Genomic DNA, 22,046 nt, shown 5'->3' with positions numbered 1-22,046 from the left:
GGGGCCATGTGTGTGGAGTGCCAGGTGGGCGGAGCCAAGCAGGGTAATGTGTGCAGAGTCCCAGGTGGGTGGAGCCAAGCGGGGTAATGTGTGCAGAGTGCCAGGTGGGCGGAGCCAAGCGGGGACATGTGTGCAGAGTGCCAGGTGGGCGGAGCCAAGCGGGGTAATGTGTGCAGAGTCCCAGGTGGGTGCAGCCAAGCAGGGTAATGTGTGCAGAGTCCCAGGTGGGCGGAGCCAAGCGGGGTAATGTGTGCAGAGTGCCAGGTGGGCGGAGCCAAGCGGGGCCATGTGTGTGGAGTGCCAGGTGGGCGGAGCCAAGCGGGGCAATGTGCAGAGTCCCAGGTGGGTGGAGCCAAGCGAGGTAATGTGTGTAGAGTGCCAGGTGGGCGGAGCCAAGCGGGGCCATGTGTGCAGAGTGCCAGGTGAGCAGAGCCAAGCGGGCCATGTGTGCAGAGTGCAAGGTGGGCGGAGCCAAGCGGGGTAATGTGTGCAGAGTGCCAGGTGGGCGGAGCCAAGCAGGGTAAGGTGTGCAGAGTCCCAGGTGGGTGGAGCCAAGTGGGGTAATGTGTGCGGAGTGCAAGTGGGTGGAGCCTAGCAGGGCCAAGTGTGCGGATTGCCAGGTGGGCGGAGCCAAGTGGGGTAATGTGTGCAGAGTCCCAGGTGAGTGGAGCCAAGCAGGGTAATATGTGCAGAGTGCCAGGTGGGCGGAGCCAAGCGGGGACATGTGTGCGGGCGGCGGAGTGCAAAGTGGGTGGAGCCTAGCGGGGCCACGTGTGCGGGCGGCGGAGTGCAAAGTGGGTGGAGCCTAGCGGGGCCACATGTGCGGGCGGCGGAGTGCAAAGTGGGTGGAGCCTAGCGAGGCCATGTGCGCTGAGGACGCCAGTGTTGGGGACTGCATGGCTGGGGACAGGTGAATGTGAGTGTGAGTGTGTGTGTGTGTGTACATGCCGAGTGCAGGAGGGGGCGGAGCCCAGCGGGGAAGTGTCGGCTCCCTGCACACGTAACTAGGATAAATATCGGGTTACTAACCAAAGCACTTTGCTTGGATACCCGATGTTTATCTTGGTTACCAGCTTATCGCAGGCTGCCAGCGATGGCTCTCTGCACACTGTAGCTGTAAAAAGCCCTGCTTTTGCTGATAGAACCGTTCTCAAACATAACTCGAACTGCCGAACTTTTACCAAAAAGCTCGAGTTCTAGTTCGATTCAGAACACTCCCCAAAATCACTCGAACCGCGAACTGGAGAACCGCGAACCACGAACCGCGCTCAACTCTAATGATAACATAGAAGAAGGCCAACTAGTCTGTGGAACTAACGCCTCTCTGACTAGTCAAGACCCTAATTTAGCATAGGAAAAGCGAGGTTTCTAAGTCGCTTAGTGTCGGCTCCCTGCACACGTAACTAGGATAAATATCGGGTTACTAACCAAAGCACTTTGCTTGGATACCCGATGTTTATCTTGGTTACCAGCTTATCGCAGGCTGCCAGCGATGGCTCTCTGCACACTGTAGCTGTAAAAAGCCCTGCTTTTGCTGATAGAACCGTTCTCAAACGTAACTCGAACTGCCGAACTTTTACCAAAAAGCTCGAGTTCTAGTTCGATTCAGAACACTCCCCAAAATCACTCGAACCGCGAACTGGAGAACCGCGAACCACGAACCGCGCTCAACTAATGATAACATAGAAGAAGGCCAACTAGTCTGTGGAACTAACGCCCCTCTGACTAGTCAAGACCCTAATTTAGCATAGGAAAAGCGAGGTTTCTAAGTCGTTTTTTAAACATTCATATTAATGAATAGCATTATAGAGGGCTGGTTAGGGAGGGAATTTGGGTATACAGGGCAAAGGGAACCTAACAGGTTCCCTTTAAGGTGTTGCATTTTAATATGGAGTGGCAGAGTAAATGTGAGTACACTAAAGATTTGGCTTAAATTATGCCATTTTTGGTAGATATGGGTCTATATTTTTGTTCTTACCATCTGCAGACAGGGGCTCTGTTTTCCTGGAGCGAACAGTAACTGTTGCTGCTTTGGATAGATCTGTTCCTGTTCTCCACACCCGAACTTCCACATATCCAGCACTTTCATCAACAAGATAATCACTGTCAGCAAAGTAGAAGGCTGGCTCTAAAGAAAAGATATACAATGTATTGTAATTTAATGTCATCCCCTATATGTATATGCATTGTAATTAAAAGTGCCAAGACATAATTCATTTATATAGGATTATAATATGCTAACATCAATGCAATAGTGTAATTGCTAAAAAAGAAGACAAGTTCATGCCTGATATAAGCATAATAATAAGGCCTAAATAGTGGAAATTATTAATTTGCATTTGGTGAATTAAACTGATATAAGGTTTCCATGATAAAGCAGCACCAGACAGAAAAAAGAAGGGAACATGTTGCCATAAAAATCTTTTAGAAATTTAGTCTCATGATTGACGTCTATAACTTCGATTGCTCATTATTAAAGGGCATCACACTTTGAAATAACATTTTATAATAAGCTGTCTTATCTGAGTACAAAAGGAATGACAATATACCTGGCTATTATATGACTTGTATTTTGCATTTTCACCAGTTTCTCCCTCTACAGGATCTATCTCTTAATTTACAATTGACTCTGAACTGGTGGAAGGAGACTAGCTGCTATGATGTCTATCATACACAGCACATCACACTGAGAATGATTCCCTCTCTTCATGCTTTATTAAGCACACAGAGAGATGTAGCAGTATGGAGGAAATACCAGTCCAGCTTTAGGATGAGGTAAATGACTTTTTAGAAAGCTCAGCACAATCTTTCTGTGTCTCTTTCTGCTTTTTCACTTTGCTCCCCACTCCCTACTCTCCACTCTTCATAGATTATAGTAAGCTCTGTAGCAAGACACCTTATTCTATTAGCACTTGTCTTGAGCCAGAGGGAGTTGAGCTGTTGGTCTCAGCACAGAATGGATGACAAATTCAGGAAGCTGGCTGAGTTTACAAAGTTTCATATATTTGCATGTACTATTGATTTATGCATAGTTGGTTAAAAGTACCGTTCTCTTTTAACCCCTTACCGGCATATGATGTGCAGGTACGTCATATGTCAGCTCCCTGTCTTTGATGGGGGCTCGCAAGCTGAGCCCTCATTTTTCCTGTCAGATGATGGCTGTATTATTCATCATCTGCCGCTAACAGCCGTAGTCGCAGCAGAGCTCCATCCTCAACCTCTAAAATGCCACTGTTAATGTCTGCAGCATTTAATGTGCGCCGGTCACAGACTGCTTCATTGTATGCTCTCATCAGTGCCTCACAAGCAGATCAGGAGCACGCCGATGAGCACATAGAATGACACACCCCTTTGCTGGCATGCATTAAGCCTGGGGTCTTCTGAAGACCTTCATGCCTGCCATGATTATACTCTTGTGAAAGATTGCCCATGGCTGGAGATTATGATTTTTGCTATATACAGCAATGCTGTAGCATTGCTGTATATTGCACAAGCAATCAGATGATTGCAAGTTCAAGGTCCCTAATGGCGCTATCACCTACAGTGAAAAGCAAAAAACCCCCCAATGTTTTAAAAAAAAAAAATCTTAAAAAAAATCACCCCCTTTTGCCCCATTAAAAGTTAATAAAAAACAAACAAACACATTTTGTATTGCTGTATTCATAACAGTACAATCTATCAATATGTAAAATAAATTAATCCAATCAGTAAATAGTATAACGACAAAAAAATCAAAACACCAGAACTGCGTTTTTTCGGTTGCCGCAACAACACAAACAAGTGTAATAACTGGAGATAACATCCTATCTACCCCAAAATGATATCAATAAAATATTGGCTGGGGGCACAAAAAACAAGCTCCATAAACTCGAAAATTTAAATCATTACGGCTCTTGGAAAATGGTGTCGAAAGCAAACATTTTTTTTCAGAAGTTTCTTTCACCACTAAAATAAAATATAAACTATGCATGTTCATGTCTGCTTAATTGTAGTGACCTGGACAATCATATTGCAAGGTCATTTTTACAGTAAAATGTGGAATTGCTTTTTTATAGCTGCTTTGTAATATTTGCCATTTTTTCCCGCTGTCCAGTAAATTACATGATAAATTGAATGATGCCATTCAAAAGTACAACTCATCCTGTAAAAAAACCCAAAAAACTTTACTCGGATATGTTGATGGAAAAATAAAAACTTTATGGCTTTTGGAATAAGGGGAGGAAAAAGTGAAAGCGCGAAAACGGAAAATCGCCCAGCCAGGATGGGGTTAAAGTAAGATGTGAGGACTATATAAGTTATCTTAGAAGCAACATGTATGGTCAATGAGGGTCTGTTCACTGGTATCAGCACTGATCTCTAGAACAGGGTTCATAAAATCTCCTGTGTGCATGGAGCAGTAGTGTCCATAAGCAACCACCACTCTATTTACTTCTATGGGACTGAATAGGAAAGACAGTCATATGTTACGGCAATCTAATAGCTAAACTATCCAATAAACTCATGCACATAGGAAATGAGATTGAATTCTACCTTTTTCCCTTTTTTTTTCCTGCCTGGTATTTCTCTCAGCATTATATCTTGTAATTATCTAAATACCTTCATAGGATAAAAGGATTTTGCTTCACATTACAAGGTTTAGCTTGTGCAGATAATTAGACTGATTCTTCTTAAACAATTAGCACTCTGTGCTTTCTTGTGAAGTTGCACTTGCCACCAATGAGGGCCGACACAGCTCACTAACCTCAGAGATGGACTTTTTGGGTATTATGAAGTTCTTTTTACAGGCATAGTAAAAAAAACTTCATTCATTTTACATAGTGAAAAAACTGAGAACTGGATGCAAATACTTTATTTTAAAGAAGTTACCTGAGAATAAACAAGTGCGCACTTCCCCCCTCAAATTTGGAGGAACGTGGGTATTAGGCTATGTGTCCACGGTAGAATGTACCTGCGGATTTTTCTGCATGAAAATCCGCGACTTTCGCGGCAAATCCGCACCTTATTTTTGCTGCGGATTTGCCGCGGATTTACCACGGATTACCGCGAATTTGCCGCGGATTTTGATGCGTTTATTTTTTTTTTCTTTTCCCCATTCTATACCCAAAATCCGCAACAATAATTGACATGCTGCAGATTTTTCCGGATCAAAATCCGCGGTAAATCCGCGGCAAATCCGCGGCAAAATCCGCGCAAAATCCGCAGCGTGGGCACATAGCCTTAGGCTATGTGTCCACGCTGCGGATTTAACGCGGATTTTGCCGCGGATTTGCCGCGGATTTACCGCGGATTTTCCGAAAATCTGCAGCAGCGGCACTTCCAAGCCATTTCAATGGCATTTTGGAAATGCTGTGTCCATGCTGCGGATTTTTCCGCGGCGGATTTGCCGCAGATTTTGATCCGGAAAAATCTGCAGCATGTCAATTATTGTTGCGGATTTTTGTGCGGATTTTGGGTATAGAATGGGGAAAAAAAAAAATCTGCATCAAAATCCGCGGCAATTTCGCGGTAATCCGCGGTAAATCCGCAACAAATCCGCGGCAAATCCGCGGCAAAAATAAGGAGCGGATTTGCCGCGAAAGTCGCGGATTTTCATGCAGAAAAATCCGCAGGTACATTCTATCGTGGACACATAGCCTAATAGTGCAGATGTACCCAGCTGTGGCTGTGAGGGGAGGGCGATGCAATGCAGTAGCCAGTCACAGAAGGCAGAAGCAGGGTCACAAGAGGCTGGAGCTGTGCTGGGTCTAATAGTGTGCCTGCAAATAAATGAATATTCATACTGCTCCCCATGCTCATAATCCAGCACTCCTCTCAGCAGTGAAGCTGGTGCCAAGAGGTGAGTGTGGGGAGCAGTGAATATTCATTCTCTTTAATAGCTAGCACAACTGATCGTCCAGCTGCTGCAGGAAGCCAGGAGCTAGGTGATCACATATGTCTGCTATTAAAGTCGATTAATATTCACTACTCCCCATGCACATAATACTAGGCGTGGGGAGAAGTGAATATTCTGGCACCTGACATTAGGGTGTAACTAGGGGCACATGGTATTGATGTCATGTGCTGCATCACTTATACATTGAAGTCACTTGTTGGCATCAGAAGAGGACACCATGCACCAGTAGAGTGGAGGGATGGTGAGCATAACTGTTTATTTTTTATGTGTGTCTTGTGTGATGGGAGGCATATCCACCAGGATTAACCCATGAAGGGGGACATATATACCAGGATTGGGATCATATATACCAGGATGAGGGACATTTATACCAGAATGGGGAACATATATACTAGGATGGGGATCATATATACAAGGATGGGCCCAGAATGAGGGCTATATGTACCAGGACGGGGACATATATCCTAGGATGAGGGCCATATATACCAGGGTGGGATCATATATACCTGAATGGGGACATATGTACCAGGATAAGGGCCATATATACCAGAAAGGGCCCAGGATGGGGATCATATATACCAGAATGGGGCAAAGATGGGGAACATATATACCAGGATGGAGTACATACGCACAATGATGAGGAACACAGGATAGGGGACATTAGTACAGAATTGGGGGACATTACCCACATAACAGGGTCAGCAGCAAACCTCACCCATTACATGCGTCATGACCATGCTTTTTTGCTTCAACATACTATTTTCCTCCTCAAAAACCTAGGTGAATTTTATGGTCCGGTGCATCTTATAGTTAAAAAAACATCATTAAAAATAATTCCTAAATTTTGTTAAACAGCAAATCCCATTCATTTTATCTAGTAAGGTAATCACTATAGAATAACAATGGACATCATATTGTGACACAGAAACCTGTCCTATAATGTAGACAAGGCCGAGGCTCGGGTCCTACTGATGTTCTTGGGCATGATTTTGTCAATGTAACAAGGAGGTGGCCATTTTAATACTTGAGAGATTACCTTCCTAGACCAAACAATTATGATTTGGTAATTAACACTATTAATGAATTTATTTATGGTGATATTTCCTTTAGTAAGGTAATTTATTTTCTTTATTCCAGGAGAAATAGGAAAATAATAAAGATTATCTTGGATAATATAACCCAGGGCTCACTGATATTCTTGGAATACTCCCCTAAAAAGTAGAGCTATTTGGTACTGATTTACCCTGATTTACTCTGCCTTGTTGGTACCCTCCTAATCCCAGCTAGTAAAGGAAGCAAAATTCTCTAAACATTTTTTTTTTAATTGGACAAAACTGGTGTATAAAAAAAGCACATTTTTTTCCCCCAAATGGACAATTGAAGAATGACAGCTGGAATTTTACTTGTTTTCATGGGTTTTTATAGCTTTTCTCCAATATGTTTTTGTTTTCTAATTTTTATCGATCTACCTGTTCTTTTCTACCCATAGATGCTGTATTAGTCATTTTCATTAATTTTTACAGATGATATTTTGTTAATCACATACTATGACTCCAAATGCTATTTATATGGTTCTAAGGCTGATGCCCCTCTTCCACAGATTAATCCGTCTGTCTCAGTGATATCAGCCATCTACCCATGTTCTCATTTTACCTTGTTGTTTCTGAAAAAGGGCCATTTACACTAATCCTCAAAGGAGCCCCTGAAAGCAGCCTAAGAAAGCTTACCTTTGTTGTGTGTCTACAAGGGAAGTAAACCTTTTCTCCCCCCCCCCATCCTTCAAGGCTTTGTACATTGATTGTGTGCATAGGATACAGCATGAGCAGGAAATTTATGATTAGAGCAACAATTCATGAGATCGTGTTCCCATGCCCAGGTGCTTCTTGAGCTGTCTTAAAGGATACGAAAAAGTCTAGGTCCTGGATAGCCAAAATGTAAAATAGATGAACAATGGCACTAGTCTGCTTCCTTCGCCATGTAATTGGCAGTTTGAAAAGAACTATTCACCCATGGCATCTATATGAACTAAATGCAATATGGGTGGGATTTGGGGGATTTTATTTTACTTTGACCTAATCCACTTAAAATCACATTTAAATTTAAGATGATTCCAAATAAAATTAGAAAACCTTACTGAGAATTAAAGGGAACCTGTCAGGCGCAATATGCACTGAGAACCCTGAGCAGTTCTGGGTGCATATTGCTAATCCCTGCCTAACTGTCCCAATATAAAGTAGCATAGATAGAGATCTTTAGAGGAAGCATTTCTAAAGATCCTTTATGATATGCTAATAAGCACAGGGAATAGTCACAAGGGAGTTATTTCCTGCATTCATTCCGCCCTCTTAGCATGGTCATGTACCTGTGTCTATTGTCTCCGCATCAGACGCCAGGCAGTGCGCATGATCAGAAGTACCGTCACTTTTGGTCATGCGCACTAGACCTCTCTGAAGCCATGGCGCATACACTGGGCATCATAGTGCACATGACTGAAAGTGCAGGGTATGCTTATCATGCGCACTGTCTGGCGTCTAATGTGGTGACAATGGACACAGGAACGCACATCTCCGCTAATGACGATAGGCAATGGGCATTGAATAACATGTTAGTGTGACGCCCTGGCCTATCAAGTCGTCACAAGGGTTCCGTGCAATCTGCCCTTCTGCATGGTACCCACTCCTCCTTGGTTACGGCTCCTGTTCCTTTGGTGTTGCTAAGAACAGGTATACACAAATCCTGAGGAACACTCTGCACCACACCCACCAGACACCCATTGGGCAGCCTGAGGGGAATAGGGCCGCCCAGATGGAGGGATTTTAGAAGGAGGGCCAGAAGTGTCAAGGAGTAGTCAAAGAGTAGTCAGTAAGCCATGACAGAAAAAGGTCACGCTGTGGAGCTGGGCTCCTGTACCCATCCCAGGTGCCAGACGTTGGCTTGGCCTGGCCTGGAAGGAGCTGGAACCCCAGTCGCAGAGGGTAGTGACAGGGGGCACGGTACTGCCACGGAGGGCAGTTCGGCTGCCTTGTGTTACAACCGGGCAGGGGCCAGGGCACAACGGGTCACACGGACCCTAGGCTGGGAAGTAGTTTTATGCAGCCCAGTAATTCACCTAACGAGGACGGAGTCTTCATGAGCCATTCTTCACCTGGTTCAAAATCGGGGTACTAGCGCAATGAGGGGGATAGGACTTCCCAAAAACCGTCCAGAAAATCCCAAGCATGAACCCTGAGAGCAAGAGAGCAAGCTCACTCCGCTAGCCACGCAGGTGAGCGGGACCCGAGTAGTTTCAGGCGAAAGGGATCAACAAAGAGTAAACACAGTGCCAAGGGACAAGGCTTCAGACCAACCAGCAACGCCAAAAGGGCACGGACTCAGCGTGTTCAAACAAAGGCTACAGGGAATTCAGGACTTTGGTTTATCCGTTGTCAGTGTCAGCATCTCTGGACTGTGTGAGTACGTTGTACCCCTTTACTCCCGACGGGTCCCCAGCCTTCCAACACCGAGCCCCGGACACCTTCCCCCTGCCCACGGAGGGGTTAACATCACAAGCTGCCATCCCATCGCACCCGGGCACTCTCTCCCAAATGCAGCAGCGGTAGTATCCCACTTTTACCACGACCTGTGGGTGACGTCACGAACATTACTCAATTTTTCCACCTCTTTTGTAAATATTTTTCCCCCTTTTTCATTTCGAGCGGCCGCACGTCCCCACCTCAGATCCGGAGACCCCTCGAGCCACTGTGGATCCGGATCCGAGCAGCCCGTCGACTGTCGCGTCTGGGCGTACTAACATGCTAAGAGGGTAGAATGAGAGCAGGAACTAACGCCCAGGGGACTAGTCCCTGGCCTCATTAGCATACGGTAAAAGATCTTTAGAAATACTTTTTCTAAAGATCCCTTTATCTATGCTAGTGTATACAGGGACAGTTAGGCAGGGATTAGCAATATGCACCCAGAACTGCTCGTGGTTCTGGCTGCATATTGCACCTGACAGATTCACTTTAAAACAAAAAAACACTCAAAATAAGGCATTAGAAAACTAACAAACATTTATAAGAGGTAAGTTTATGCTGTGGGCAGTACATGCACAGTGGGCATGGAATTTCTAAAAATCCCATCCACTGTGCTTGTACTGTACATTGCAGCATTTTGGACATAGCTGAAACATGCTACGTCCAAAATGCTGTGAACCCTGATTGTGGCACTTACCCTTATGGCCACTCAAAGAAGGGTAACATACAATTGAATTCTTTTTTGATTTATCACAATAAACCTAGGAGAAAATTAAAGCGGGCTTTATACACTACAACAAATCTAACAATGTGTCGGCGGGGTCACGTCGTAAGTGACGCACATCCAGCATCGTTAGTGTTGTTGTAGCGTGTGACAGCTACGTGCGATTGTGATTGAACGTAAAACCGTTCATCGCATAAACGTCGTTCATTTCCATAAAATTGCATGTCGGGTTGTTCAATGTTCCCGAGGTACCACACATCGCAGTGTGTGACACCCCGGGAACGATGAACAGATCTTACCTGCGTCCCGCGGCTCCCGCCGGCAATGCGGAAGGAAGGAGGTGGGCGGGATGTTTACGTCCCGCTCATCTCCGCCCCTCCGCTTTTATTGGCCGACTGCCGTGTGACGTCGCTGTGACGCTGAACGTCCCTCCCACTCCAGGAAGTGGATGTTCGCCACCCACATTGAGGTCGTATGGAAGGGTAAGTACGTGTGATAGCAATTAATCATTTGTGCGACACGGTCAACAAATTGAACGTGCCGCACATACGATGGGGGCGTGTCACATCGCATACGATATCGTATACAGAATTGAAAGGTGTAAAGCAGGCTTAAGGCCCTGTCACACACAGAGATAAATCTGCGGCAGATCTGTGGTTGAAGTGAAATTGTGGACAATCAGTGCCAGGTTTGTGGCTGTGTACAAATGGAACAATATGTCCATGATTTCACTGCAACCACAGATCTGCCAAAGATTTATCTCTGTGTGTGACGGGGCCTTTAAGCTATAACCTTATTGGTAAATGGGAACAAAAGAAAATTTTCAACCAGCATATCACTCCAGGAACCGTCTTTATATTTAAAACATAGCTGGATGAAAATCTTCTTTTGCTCCCTGATCTCACTGAGTCTGCTTCCACCCACTTTCTCCTTGTCGGATCCTTCAGAGTCTGAAATCACCATAACAGACAAGTGATTGGGGTAAGCTGGCTATTTACCTTTTTGTATTATATCTTATTGGTAAATAAACAAATTATGATGAGAATACATTGATCAAAAAATGGATAGACAGATATATAATATCTAATGTGTAATGTGTACAAGTCAATATTTACAGAATGAGAAATAATGTGTATAATTAAACTGCTATTCTAGATTTAGTGAATCTGTAACATACGTTGGGGAAAATAAGTATTTGATACACTGCCGATTTTGCACGTTTTCCCACCTACAAAGAATGGAGAGGTCTGTAATGTTTATCATAGTTACACTTCAACTGTGACAGACAGAAGAATTCTGGCCTGTTATTTTTTCTTTAAAAAGCTCTAAGAGGTACTTTGCATGTTGCGACATCGCTACTGCGATATCGTCAGGGTCAAATTGAAAGTGACGCACATCCGGCTCCGGTAATGACGTCGCAACGTGTAAAGCCTAGGAGAGAAGATAAACGAGCGTGAAACAGTCAAAAATCGCTGATCTGTTTCACGTCGTTCATTTTCATAATGTTGGTGCGTCCGCAGGTACGATGTTGTTTGTCCTTCCTGCAGCTCCACACATCGCTGTGTGTGAAGCCGCAGGACCGACAAACATCTCCTTACCTGCGCCCGCCATCCACCGGCAATGCGGAAGGGAGAAGGTGGGTGGGATGTTTACGTCCCGCTCATCTCCGCCCCTCCTCTTCTATTGGCCGCCTGCCGTGTGACGTCGCTGTGACGCCGCACGACCCGCCCCCTTAGGAAGGAGGCGGGTCGCCGGCCAGAGCGACGTTGCAGGGCAGGTGAGTGCGTGTGAAGCTGCCGTAGCGATAATGTTCGCTACGGCAGCTATCACAAGATATCGCATGTGCGACGGGGGCAGGTACTATAGCGCTCGGCATCGCTATCATCGGCTAGCGATATCGCAGCGTGCAAAGTACCCCTAATACTCTGCACTTATTATCTGTATTAATTGCACCTACCTGTCTGAACTTGTTACCTGTACAGTGCTGGCCAAAAGTATTGTAATGGCACCCCTGCAATTCTGTCAGATAATACTCAATTTCTTCTTGAAAATGATTGCAATCACAAATTCTTTGGTATTCTTCATTTAATTTGTCTTCAATGAAAAAAAAAAATGTCATAATGCCAAATTGGATATAATTCCACACCAAACATAAAAAAGGGGGTGGACAAACGTATTGGCACTGTTTGAAACATCATGTGATGCTTCTCTAATTTGTGTAATTAACAGCACCTGTAACTTACCTGTGGCACCTAACAGGTGTTGGCAATAACTAAATAACACTTGCAGCCAGTTGACATGGATTAAAGTTGACTCAACCTCTGTCCTGTGTCCTTGTGTGTACCACATTGAGCATGGAGAAAAGAAAGAAGACCAAAGAACTGTATGGGGACTTGAGAATCCAAATTGTGAGGAAGCATGAGCAATCTCAAGGCTACAAATCCATCTCCAAAGACCAGAAAGTTCCTGTGTCTACGGTGCGCAGTGTCATCAAGAAATTTAAAACCCATGGCACTGTGGCTAACCTCCCTAGATGTGGAAGGAAAAGAAAAATTGACGAGAGATTTCAACGCAAGATTGTGCGGATGGTGGATAAAGAACCTCAACTAACATCCAAACAAGTTCAAGCTGCCCTGCAGTCCGAGGGTACAACAGTGTCAACCCGTACTATCCGTCGGTGTCTGAATGAAAAGGGACTGTATGGTAGGATACCATGGAAGACCCCACTTCTTACCCCGAGACATAAAAAATCCAGGCTGGAGTTTGCCAAAACTTACCTGAGAAAGCCTAAAACGTTTTGGAATAATTTTCTCTGGTCAGATGAAACCAAAGTAGAGCTTTTTGGGAAAAGCCATCAACATAGAGTTTATAGGGAAAAAAAAGAGGCATTCAAAGAAAAGAACATGGTCCCTACAGTCCAACATGGCGGAGGTTCCCTGATGTTTTGGGGTTGCTTTGCTGCCTCTGGCACTGGACTGCTTGACCGTGTGCATGGCATTATGAAGTCTGAAGACTACCAACAAATTTTGCAGCATAATGTAGGGCCCAGTGTGAGAAAGCTGGGTCTTCCTCAGAGGTCATGAGTCTTCCAGCAGGACAATGACCCAAAACACACTTCAAAAGGCACTAGAAAATGGTTTGATAGAAAGCACTGGAGACTACTAAAGCGGCCAGCAATGAGTCCAGACCTGAATCCCATAGAACACCTGTGGAGAGATCTCAAAATGGTAGTTTGGAGAAGTTTGCCAAAGAAGAATGGTCTAAAATTCCAGCAGAGCATTGTAAGAAACTCATTGATGGTTACCGGAAGCGGTTGTTCGCAGTTATTTTGGCTAAAGGTTGTGCAACCAAGTATTAGGCTAAGGGTGCCAATACTTTTGTCTGGCCCATTTTTGGAGTTTTGTGTGAAATGATCAATGATTTGATTTTAGTTTAATTCTCTTTTGTGTTTTTTCATTGCAAGCAAAATAAATGAAGATAATAATACCAAAGAATTTGTGATTGCACTCATTTTCAAGAAGAAACTGAGTATTATCTGACAGAATTGCAGGGGTGCCAATACTTTTGGCCAGCACTGTATATAAGACTCCTGTCTACACATTCAGTCAATCACATTCCAACCTCTCCACCATGGCCAAAACCAAAGAGCTGTCTAAGGACAACAGGGACAAAACTGTAGACATGCATAAGACTTTGATGGGCTACAGGATAATAGGCAAGCAGCTTGGTGAGAAGGCAACAACTGTTGGCAGAATTATTAGAAAATTGAAGAAATACAGATATCTGTCAATCTTAGGCTATGTACGCACGTGTGCGCTCTGCACCACACCTAAAAGGTGCGCTTCAGAGCGCAGCTGAAAAGCTCCATTCTGAAGCGCATGGTGCCGGCAGAGAACGTGCGCTCTGCATGCTGCCTCTCCCTATAGAGACAGTATGCAAACCGCATGGAAGAAGTGACATGTCACTTCTTAGAATTCAGCGATTCGGGCAGCAGCCGAATCGCTGCGTTCTAATATGCCACGTGCGCACGGCTCCTGCACAATCTCCATAGACTGTGCAGGGGACGCAGGACGTATGCAGTTACGCTGCGCTGCAGATCGCAGCGTAACTGCAATTAATACGCACATGTGCACACATAGCCTTACACAGTCTGGGGCTCATCTCAAAATCTTGCTTCATGTGGTAACGATGATTCTGAGAAAGGTCAGGAATCAGCCCATAACTACATGGGGGACTTGGTCAATGACTTTAAGAGAATTGGGAACACAGTCCCAAAGATTACTGTTAGTGACACACCACGCTGTCATGGTTTAAAATCCTGCATCGCACGCAATATCTACTTATTCCCTCCAGCACAGGTCCAAATAAAGGTCCACCTTTATTGATGGCTACTGGTCTGGCACTGTGAAGGTCAGTTCTGATATTGTCCTGGTGTGTGTGTGGCGTTTGCTACACAAGCTGGGACCTGGGCTGACCTTATATCCACAGTTGCCTCTTTTTGCCTCATGGAAGCTGTTATATATAGGTTACAGGTATGTGTGCTTCAATATGGTTCTGCTTTTAATTATTTTTTTTATCTAGGAGGCTGCATGGCACATGAAATACATAATATAGAGTAGGACCCCCCTATTGAGATTTGCCATGAAGTGGCAGGGGTGGCTCAAAGAATTGATCAATTATTTGCTAAAAATCTCATTTTGTATTATAGTACATTTGGAATAAATCTGTAAATTTTCACTTTTATATGATGCATGCCTCTCTCAGATCGTGCTGGCTCCCCTTTCTCCCTCCAGCACATGTCCAGACCTGTTTGAAGTTCAATGACCATCTGGATGATCCAGAGGAGGCATGGGAGAAAGTCATGTGGTCAGATGAGACAAAAATAGAACTTTTTGGTATTAACCTCACTCGCCATGTTTGGAGGAAGAATATAGCCCTAAAAACACTGTCCCAACTGTGAAACATGGGGGTGGAAACATCATACTTTGAGGGTACTTTTCTGCAAAGGGGACAAGACGAATGCACCGTATATAAGGAAGGATGGATGAGGTCATGTATCACCAGATTTTGAACAACAACCTCCTTCCTCCAGTAAAAGAATTGAAGATGGGTCGCAGCTGGATCTTGCAGCATGATATTGAACTGAAACACACAACAAGGGTGACTAAGGAGTGGCTCCGTGAGAATCATTTCAAGGTCCTGGAGTCGTTTATCCAGTCTCCCCACCTGAACCCAATAGAAAATCTTTGGATTGAGCTGAAACTCAATATTGCCCAGTTACAGCCCTGAAACCTGAAAGATCTGGAGAAGATCTGTAAGTAGGAGTGGGCCAAAATCCCTGCTGCAGTGTGTGCAAACTTGGTCAAGAACTACAGGAAATGTCTGACCTCTGTTTTTGCAAACAAAGGTTTCTGTACCAAATATTAAGTTCTGTTTTCTACTGTATCAAATACTTATTTCATGCAATAAAATGCTAATTAATAATTTTAAAATCATACAATGTGATGTTCTGGATTTTTTTTTTTTTATTCTTTCACAGTTGAAGTGTACCTACAATAAAAATTACTGACCTGTCCATTGTGTATTAATGGGAAACCTTGCAAAATTGTCAGTGTATCAAATACTTATTTTCCCTACTGTATGTCTTAGGGCATGTTCCCATGTTGAAGCTTTATGTGCAAATTTTCTGCACCAAAAACTGCTGTCTTGGCAGGAAAAACGCTACTTGTACTAGTTTGATTGTGTTTCCACCCTACTACTTAGGCCGGCTTTGCACATTATGACATCGCATGCCGATGCTGCGATGTCGAGTGCGATAGTCCCTGCCCCCGTCGTACGTGCGATATCTTGTGATAGCTGCCGTAGCGAACATTATCGCTATGGCAGCTTCACATGCACTCACCTGTCCTGCGACGTCGCTCTGGCCGGCGATCCGCCTCCATCCTAAGGGGGCGAGCTGTGCGGCGTCACAGCGACGTCACACGGCAGGCGGACAATAGCAACGGAGGGGCGGAGATGAGCAGGATGTAAACATCCCGCCCACCTCCTTCCTTCTCATAGCAGCCAGGACGCAGGTAAGGTGATGCTCCTCGCTCCTGCGGCTTTACACACAGCGATGTGTGCTGCCGCAGGAACGAGGAACAACATTGTACCTGTCGCTGCACCAGCGGCATTATGGAAATGTCGGAGACTACACCGATGATACGATAACAACGCTTTTGTGCTCATTCATCGTATCAAAAAAGTTTTACACACTACGACATCGCAAGTGACGCCGATGTGCGTCACTTTCGATTTGACCCCACCGACTTCGCACCTGCGATGTCGTAGTGTGCAAAGCCGGCCTTACTCTAATGTGTACAATATATATACGCTTCACAACATCCTGCCACTTTACACGCATTCTGCAAAAATCATGTACTACTTCAACAGAATGTAACACATGCTATGTAAACTTGGATTCTTTTGCCATTCACTATTACTGTGAACAGTGTATACCTAGATACTATTTGCTTTTCACAAGGCAGAAAAGTGCAGCCTTTTACGTCTATGTGAATTAAGCTGCATTGACTGACAACAGGATCCACTTATACAGCCATCCTTCTGAATCCTGTATCACATCTTTGTGGCCGTGCATCTCATTGTTCTTTTGAAGTGTTTATTGTTCAGTATTTTACATGCATTTTATATCATGCTTACAGTCCTCTTACCATCGTCTGTATCTGCCAGGATAACCACCTTAGCACTAGAGAATTCATTCCCCACTCGTCCACCCATTGGCATGCTAAGAGTAACATTGAAGAGCTCCTCTTTTTCATATAGAGAGTCATCAATTATGATGATGCGACAGTTTTTCTCTGTTTCATCTTTGTCAAAACGAATAATGCTAGTGTGGTCCTCTGGACGAGTGATGTAATCAGAATAAGACAAAACTGATGACGGGACAGTTCCTGTAGCTGTGCCTATAACAATTAAAATAGGGACACTTTTAGCATCTACTTAACATGCAACATTACAGTTCACACTTAAAGAAGCAGAAACTAATTTTGTGTATATGTGTATGTAGTGTAGTGTCTTTGTGTTATTATACTCACCTACCACTGCTTTCACCAGTATCCAATACCGTTCTGCTCCCCTTCACAGTGACATCACCAATCACCGCACTTCAGACACTCGAGGTCACACTGCGCTATGTGTAACCTGAAAATAGCTCTTACATTGTAAGTCTATAGAGCGACAGAATGAGGCACCATAGACTTACATTGTAAAAGAGACTTCCGGCTCACAAATACAGCATAGAGTGATCCGGAGAGTCTGAAGAGCGATGATGTCATTGAGAAAAGGAGCAGAAGAGTGCTGGATCCCAGAGAAAGCGGCGGTAGGTGATTATAGTATGACATACACATTATACTACATAAACATATGCACAGATTTAGTAAAGAAAACTTAGGCTAGGTTCACATTTCTGTTGTTTTAAATCCGTCAGGTCCGTCAGCAACGGATCAGTTGTTTTTTTAGATGTCAACTGACGCAACGGATGTGTTTTTCACAGGATTCCTTTCACAGGAATCCTGTGAAAAAACTGATCCGTCACGTCCGTTACATCCACTGTGCATCCGTTTTTTGACGGATCAGTCATGATCCGTTTGTGTTTGGGACAGCCCAGTGGGTGTGCCAAACGTGCTGGGCATGCTCAGTAGAGCATGACGGAATCCAGCGCTGGATTCCGTCGTAAGACGGATTACGACGGAATCCAGCACCATAGACAAACATTACAAGCGTGACGGATTGCGACGGATTCCTGCACGGTGCGTTAATTTTGACGGCCTGAAAAACGTTACAGTCTGCATTGTTTCCGCCCAGCGGTCAGTCCAAAAACGACTGACCGCGGCGCAGCGGATGCAATGCAAGGTCATCAGTCGCAATCCGCCACTAAGACAAGTCTATGGGAAACAACGGCATGCGCCAAACGGATTCCGTTGTTTACCAGAGCCATGGATTGTGACTGATACAATTTAACGGAAATGTGAACCTAGCCTTAATGGGAGGTTTTTCTTAAAAAGTTAGATGAGAACAGGAGGGCATTTTACTTGTCCACCCTGCTTTCATCTTATTCATTATAGGAAAGAAAGGTTGCATGACCCTGGCTTACTTAAAATAGAGTGCATTTAAGAAGGCATTAGAGTCCAGCCACTCAATGGGAAGGGGGATGGGACCAAACTAAACATGAGTACCTTGCAAATCTTCAGTTACCAGCCGAGTACTCTAGATTTATGAAAACAGATTAAGTTAATTACCACTGGTGTTCACAGTTGTGTCCATGTATATACACAGCTACACTGTAGATACACTTTACATCCTACTGTAGAGATCATTTATTTTTATATTTAGACTAAATGGCAAAGATGACACAAATATCCAGATTTCCTTCCACAGTAAATCTATGTAATGTCCTGGTATTCTGAATTCTTAAGTAACTTACCTTGGTTTGTTGAGCAGACTACCATAAGTTCTTGACTTCTATCCCCCGACCGTCTAACAGGAATTAGTAGTTCTCCAATGTCTTCTTCAATTTTATACTCTGACTGGGGAATGTATACCATAGATTCTAGAAAGAAGCAAGAAATACTTAAAATACCTATTGTGCACAACATATAATAGTATAGTATTTAGACTAGTATAGCACCCGGTCACTTTATATACCGATATAGTAACTACACTATGTTTTTCATAAATCAATAATACTAGTGAAGATAAGAAACTTTGTAATACATTGTTATACCTTATGATTGAAATATACTTTTTTGCCTCAAATTATTTTGTCTTCTACGATGATCATTCACTCTCAAAAATATCTTAAAGAGTATCTGTCATTTTTTTTATTTTTTTCATAATTGAATAGTACATATAAAAATAAGAAATGTTATAATACATCTTAAATATCTCCTCCTTGATTGATATTTCACTCTCAACATCTATAAAATCTGTATATTTTCACATTAGGGAGATACAGTACGAGCTGACCAATTGAGCTTTTAAAATTCTTTGGTGAGTGGAAAAGGAGGAGGATGGAGAGGCAGACATCCTGCTGCAAGTTCTCCTGAAACCACAGGCACTGTTCCCCATGGAACTTTATAGGTTCCAACTATCATCTGATATCTCAGGAAATGAAACACTTCATTCACTGTAGAGAGATTTTACCTATGAATTCAGGATTTTGAGAATTAATAAATCAGTCCAGGAGGAGAAAGAAGGGGATGTCTCTAATAATACATGTTAAGTTGGCTTCACATGTCCTGTAGTGATTTATTATCACGGTTCCGTTAGAGCAGGGGTGGGGAACCTCCGGCCCGCGGGCCGTATGCGGTCCCTGATTACTTTTTATGTGGCCCCCGAGCACATTCCTGGTGATCGCAGTTTTCGGGCGTCAGCCGCGGCCTTGTCGGTTACTGGCCCTTTAAATCACAATGTGTGGTGCGCATACTATGATGTCCTCAGCCTGCTAGCCTGTGCCATCCTGCTGAGGACATACTTTGAGGTCGGGGTAAGCATGAGATGTACTGCGCTCCTGTGCCACAGAAGAAGAAGAAGCATGAGGTTTACCAGCCTCCATTTTGTAGATGCCTCCCACTGCTGTAAGCCTCCTGCTTGCCGCAGTGAAGTGAGCTCTCCTACCTCCCGCGGTTCGTGAGCTTTCTGCCTCCTGATCTGCTGTGTGACTCTTGCCTTCCCGCGGTGCTCTCAGCCTCCTGCCTCCCACAGTGAAGTGAGCCTCCTACCTCTCGCGGTGCTGTGTTTTGTCATGCTTGGTATTTAATTCAGTCCCTCATCTATATTGGTGTTTTTGGATCCCAGTAACATCAGAGTACTGATATAGTGGGGAAAAGGCCGTGTGGTCTCAGGGTTTTACCATGTCAGGCGTGCTGAGATTTTTAGGGTTTTTACGGCTGCAGACAGTTCTCTTTCCTATCCTTTACTATAAGGATAGTTTGGGAATCATTTTTCTGAATCTGTTTTCTAGCTTGTATTGTGTTTTCCTATATCATCGTAGTCTTTACATGTGGGGGGCTATCTATATCTTTGGGGATTGCTTCGAGGTAGATTAGCTTTTCTTATATTTCTATCTGTAAGAATATTTAGTTCTCCGGCTGTGTCGAGACGACTAGTTCATCGTAGGCTCGTCCCACGGCTACTTCTAGTTGTATGTCAGGATCAGGTCTGCAGTCTGTTAAGGTTGCAGCCACTCTGGTTACTTTTTGAGTTTCAGCATGTTTTGATCCTCCTCGGTCCCTAAATCATAACATATGCCCCAGCCCCTCCTGTGATATATATATATATATATGCCAATACAAAATGGATACAACTGCACACTAAATGCCATCAATGTATAAGGGAACTCTGGTACTGCATTACTGCTATATGAAAAAATGAGATTTTTAGTTTATGAATTGGCCAATGCATGTAAGCCCGGAAACCAACGGCAAGGTAAATCTCAATATTCCAGGTACCTAACTAAAATGCCACTATCTAGGTTAAAAACATCCATGCCTGGGCAGCTAGACTAAAAAATGTAACTTGAAATGCCACTATCTGGACTAACCTCCATGTTTGGGCAGCTAGGACTCCTGGTATAAGGATCATGAACACAGCCTGGTTTATAGGGTGGAGTGCTCAGTCAGAAAGAAACTCACTACAAATATATATATATATATATAAATATATATATATATATATATATATATATATATATATATATATATATATATGCCCTCAGCCCCTCCTGTGATTTATATATGTCCCCAACCCCTCCTGTGCTGTACATATGCCCCAGCCCCTCCTGTGGTGTATATATGCCCCCAACCCCTCCTGTAATGTATATATGCCCCCAGCCCCTCCTGTGATGTATGTGCTTCCAGTATCTCCTATGTGATGTGTATGATTTATCAATCTGATGACTGCGCTCCAGACCGAGGCAAACCTGGAAAAGCAGCTGTGAGAAGTAACATGATCAATATTGCCGAACATCACAGCCACAATAAAGAGAAGCAGATCCAGCCACCACAATAGGGGTGTAGGGGTGAATTAATTGTTTGACAAAATATATTAGGGTAATTTTCAAGCTGATAATTTGGTGCGGTCCCCGAAGGTTGGTAGAAATTTTCAAATGGCCCCCGGCAGAAAAAAGGTTCCCCACCCATGCGTTAGAGATACGTCTGCAAATACAACTTTTTTGTCCGTAGTTAAATGGCGGATGTCTACTAGATTTGTTTTTAAAATGTGTAGTCTATAGACAATGGATGCGTTAACAGATTGCTATTTATAGTCCATTTGTAACGGATCTGTTAAGAAAACAACGGATGGCTAAATACCAATCTATTAATGGATCAGTTGTCCATAGAATCCAATGTTAAAAAATGGTTCCAGCAGAAATCAGTTTCCCAACAGATCTAATGGATGACTACAGGACTTGTGAACTAGCTGAAAGTTTTTTATTTTCTTGTGTACTATTGATTTCTGAAAAAAAAATAAATAAAATGACATCTTACGTATTATTGTCTATCTATAATCTGTCTGCACTTCTTATAAAAGCCTATGGAAAGGGACTTGGGGATAAGCTGGAGGAGTAAAAAGTCAAAGCATACAAAGGGAAAATGCTAAGGTTTCTAACAGAGGTAAAAACTGGTAAAGAAGCGGGACACAAGTCATTAAATGGCCAGAAATAGGACTGTTCCTCATGTACATATACTCCAGCTTATTCTGAAAACCACCTGAAAGTTCAGCTACACTTTAGATAACTTATTTCTGTATTCTCTAGTATTGTGCCAATGAATGACTTAAGGCTACTTTACACACTGCGATATCAGTCCCGATATCGCTAGTGTGGGTAGCCGCCCCCATCTGTTGCGCGACACGGGCA

The 22,046-nt window shown here is 43.7% G+C and overlaps 1 protein-coding gene across 1 annotated transcript in view; it reads right to left on the bottom strand.

Annotated features, from left to right (window-relative positions):
- FREM3 (FRAS1 related extracellular matrix 3) overlaps positions 1-22,046 on the bottom strand; it is a 146,600-nt gene that overhangs the window by 50,665 nt on the left and 73,889 nt on the right. The window contains exons 5-7 of the mRNA XM_075335800.1: positions 18,612-18,737; positions 16,840-17,091; positions 1,979-2,128 (exon numbers count right to left, since the gene is read on the bottom strand). Of these exons, the coding sequence (XP_075191915.1) occupies positions 1,979-2,128; positions 16,840-17,091; positions 18,612-18,737 (528 nt within the window). The remainder of the gene's footprint in view (positions 1-1,978; positions 2,129-16,839; positions 17,092-18,611; positions 18,738-22,046) is intronic.

The sequence above is a fragment of the Anomaloglossus baeobatrachus genome, chromosome 1 (assembly GCF_048569485.1).
Source record: "Anomaloglossus baeobatrachus isolate aAnoBae1 chromosome 1, aAnoBae1.hap1, whole genome shotgun sequence".
NCBI lineage: Eukaryota > Metazoa > Chordata > Amphibia > Anura > Aromobatidae > Anomaloglossus > Anomaloglossus baeobatrachus.
Note: the sequence above shows the minus strand (reverse complement) of the source record. Positions and strands in the feature narration are given on the sequence as shown.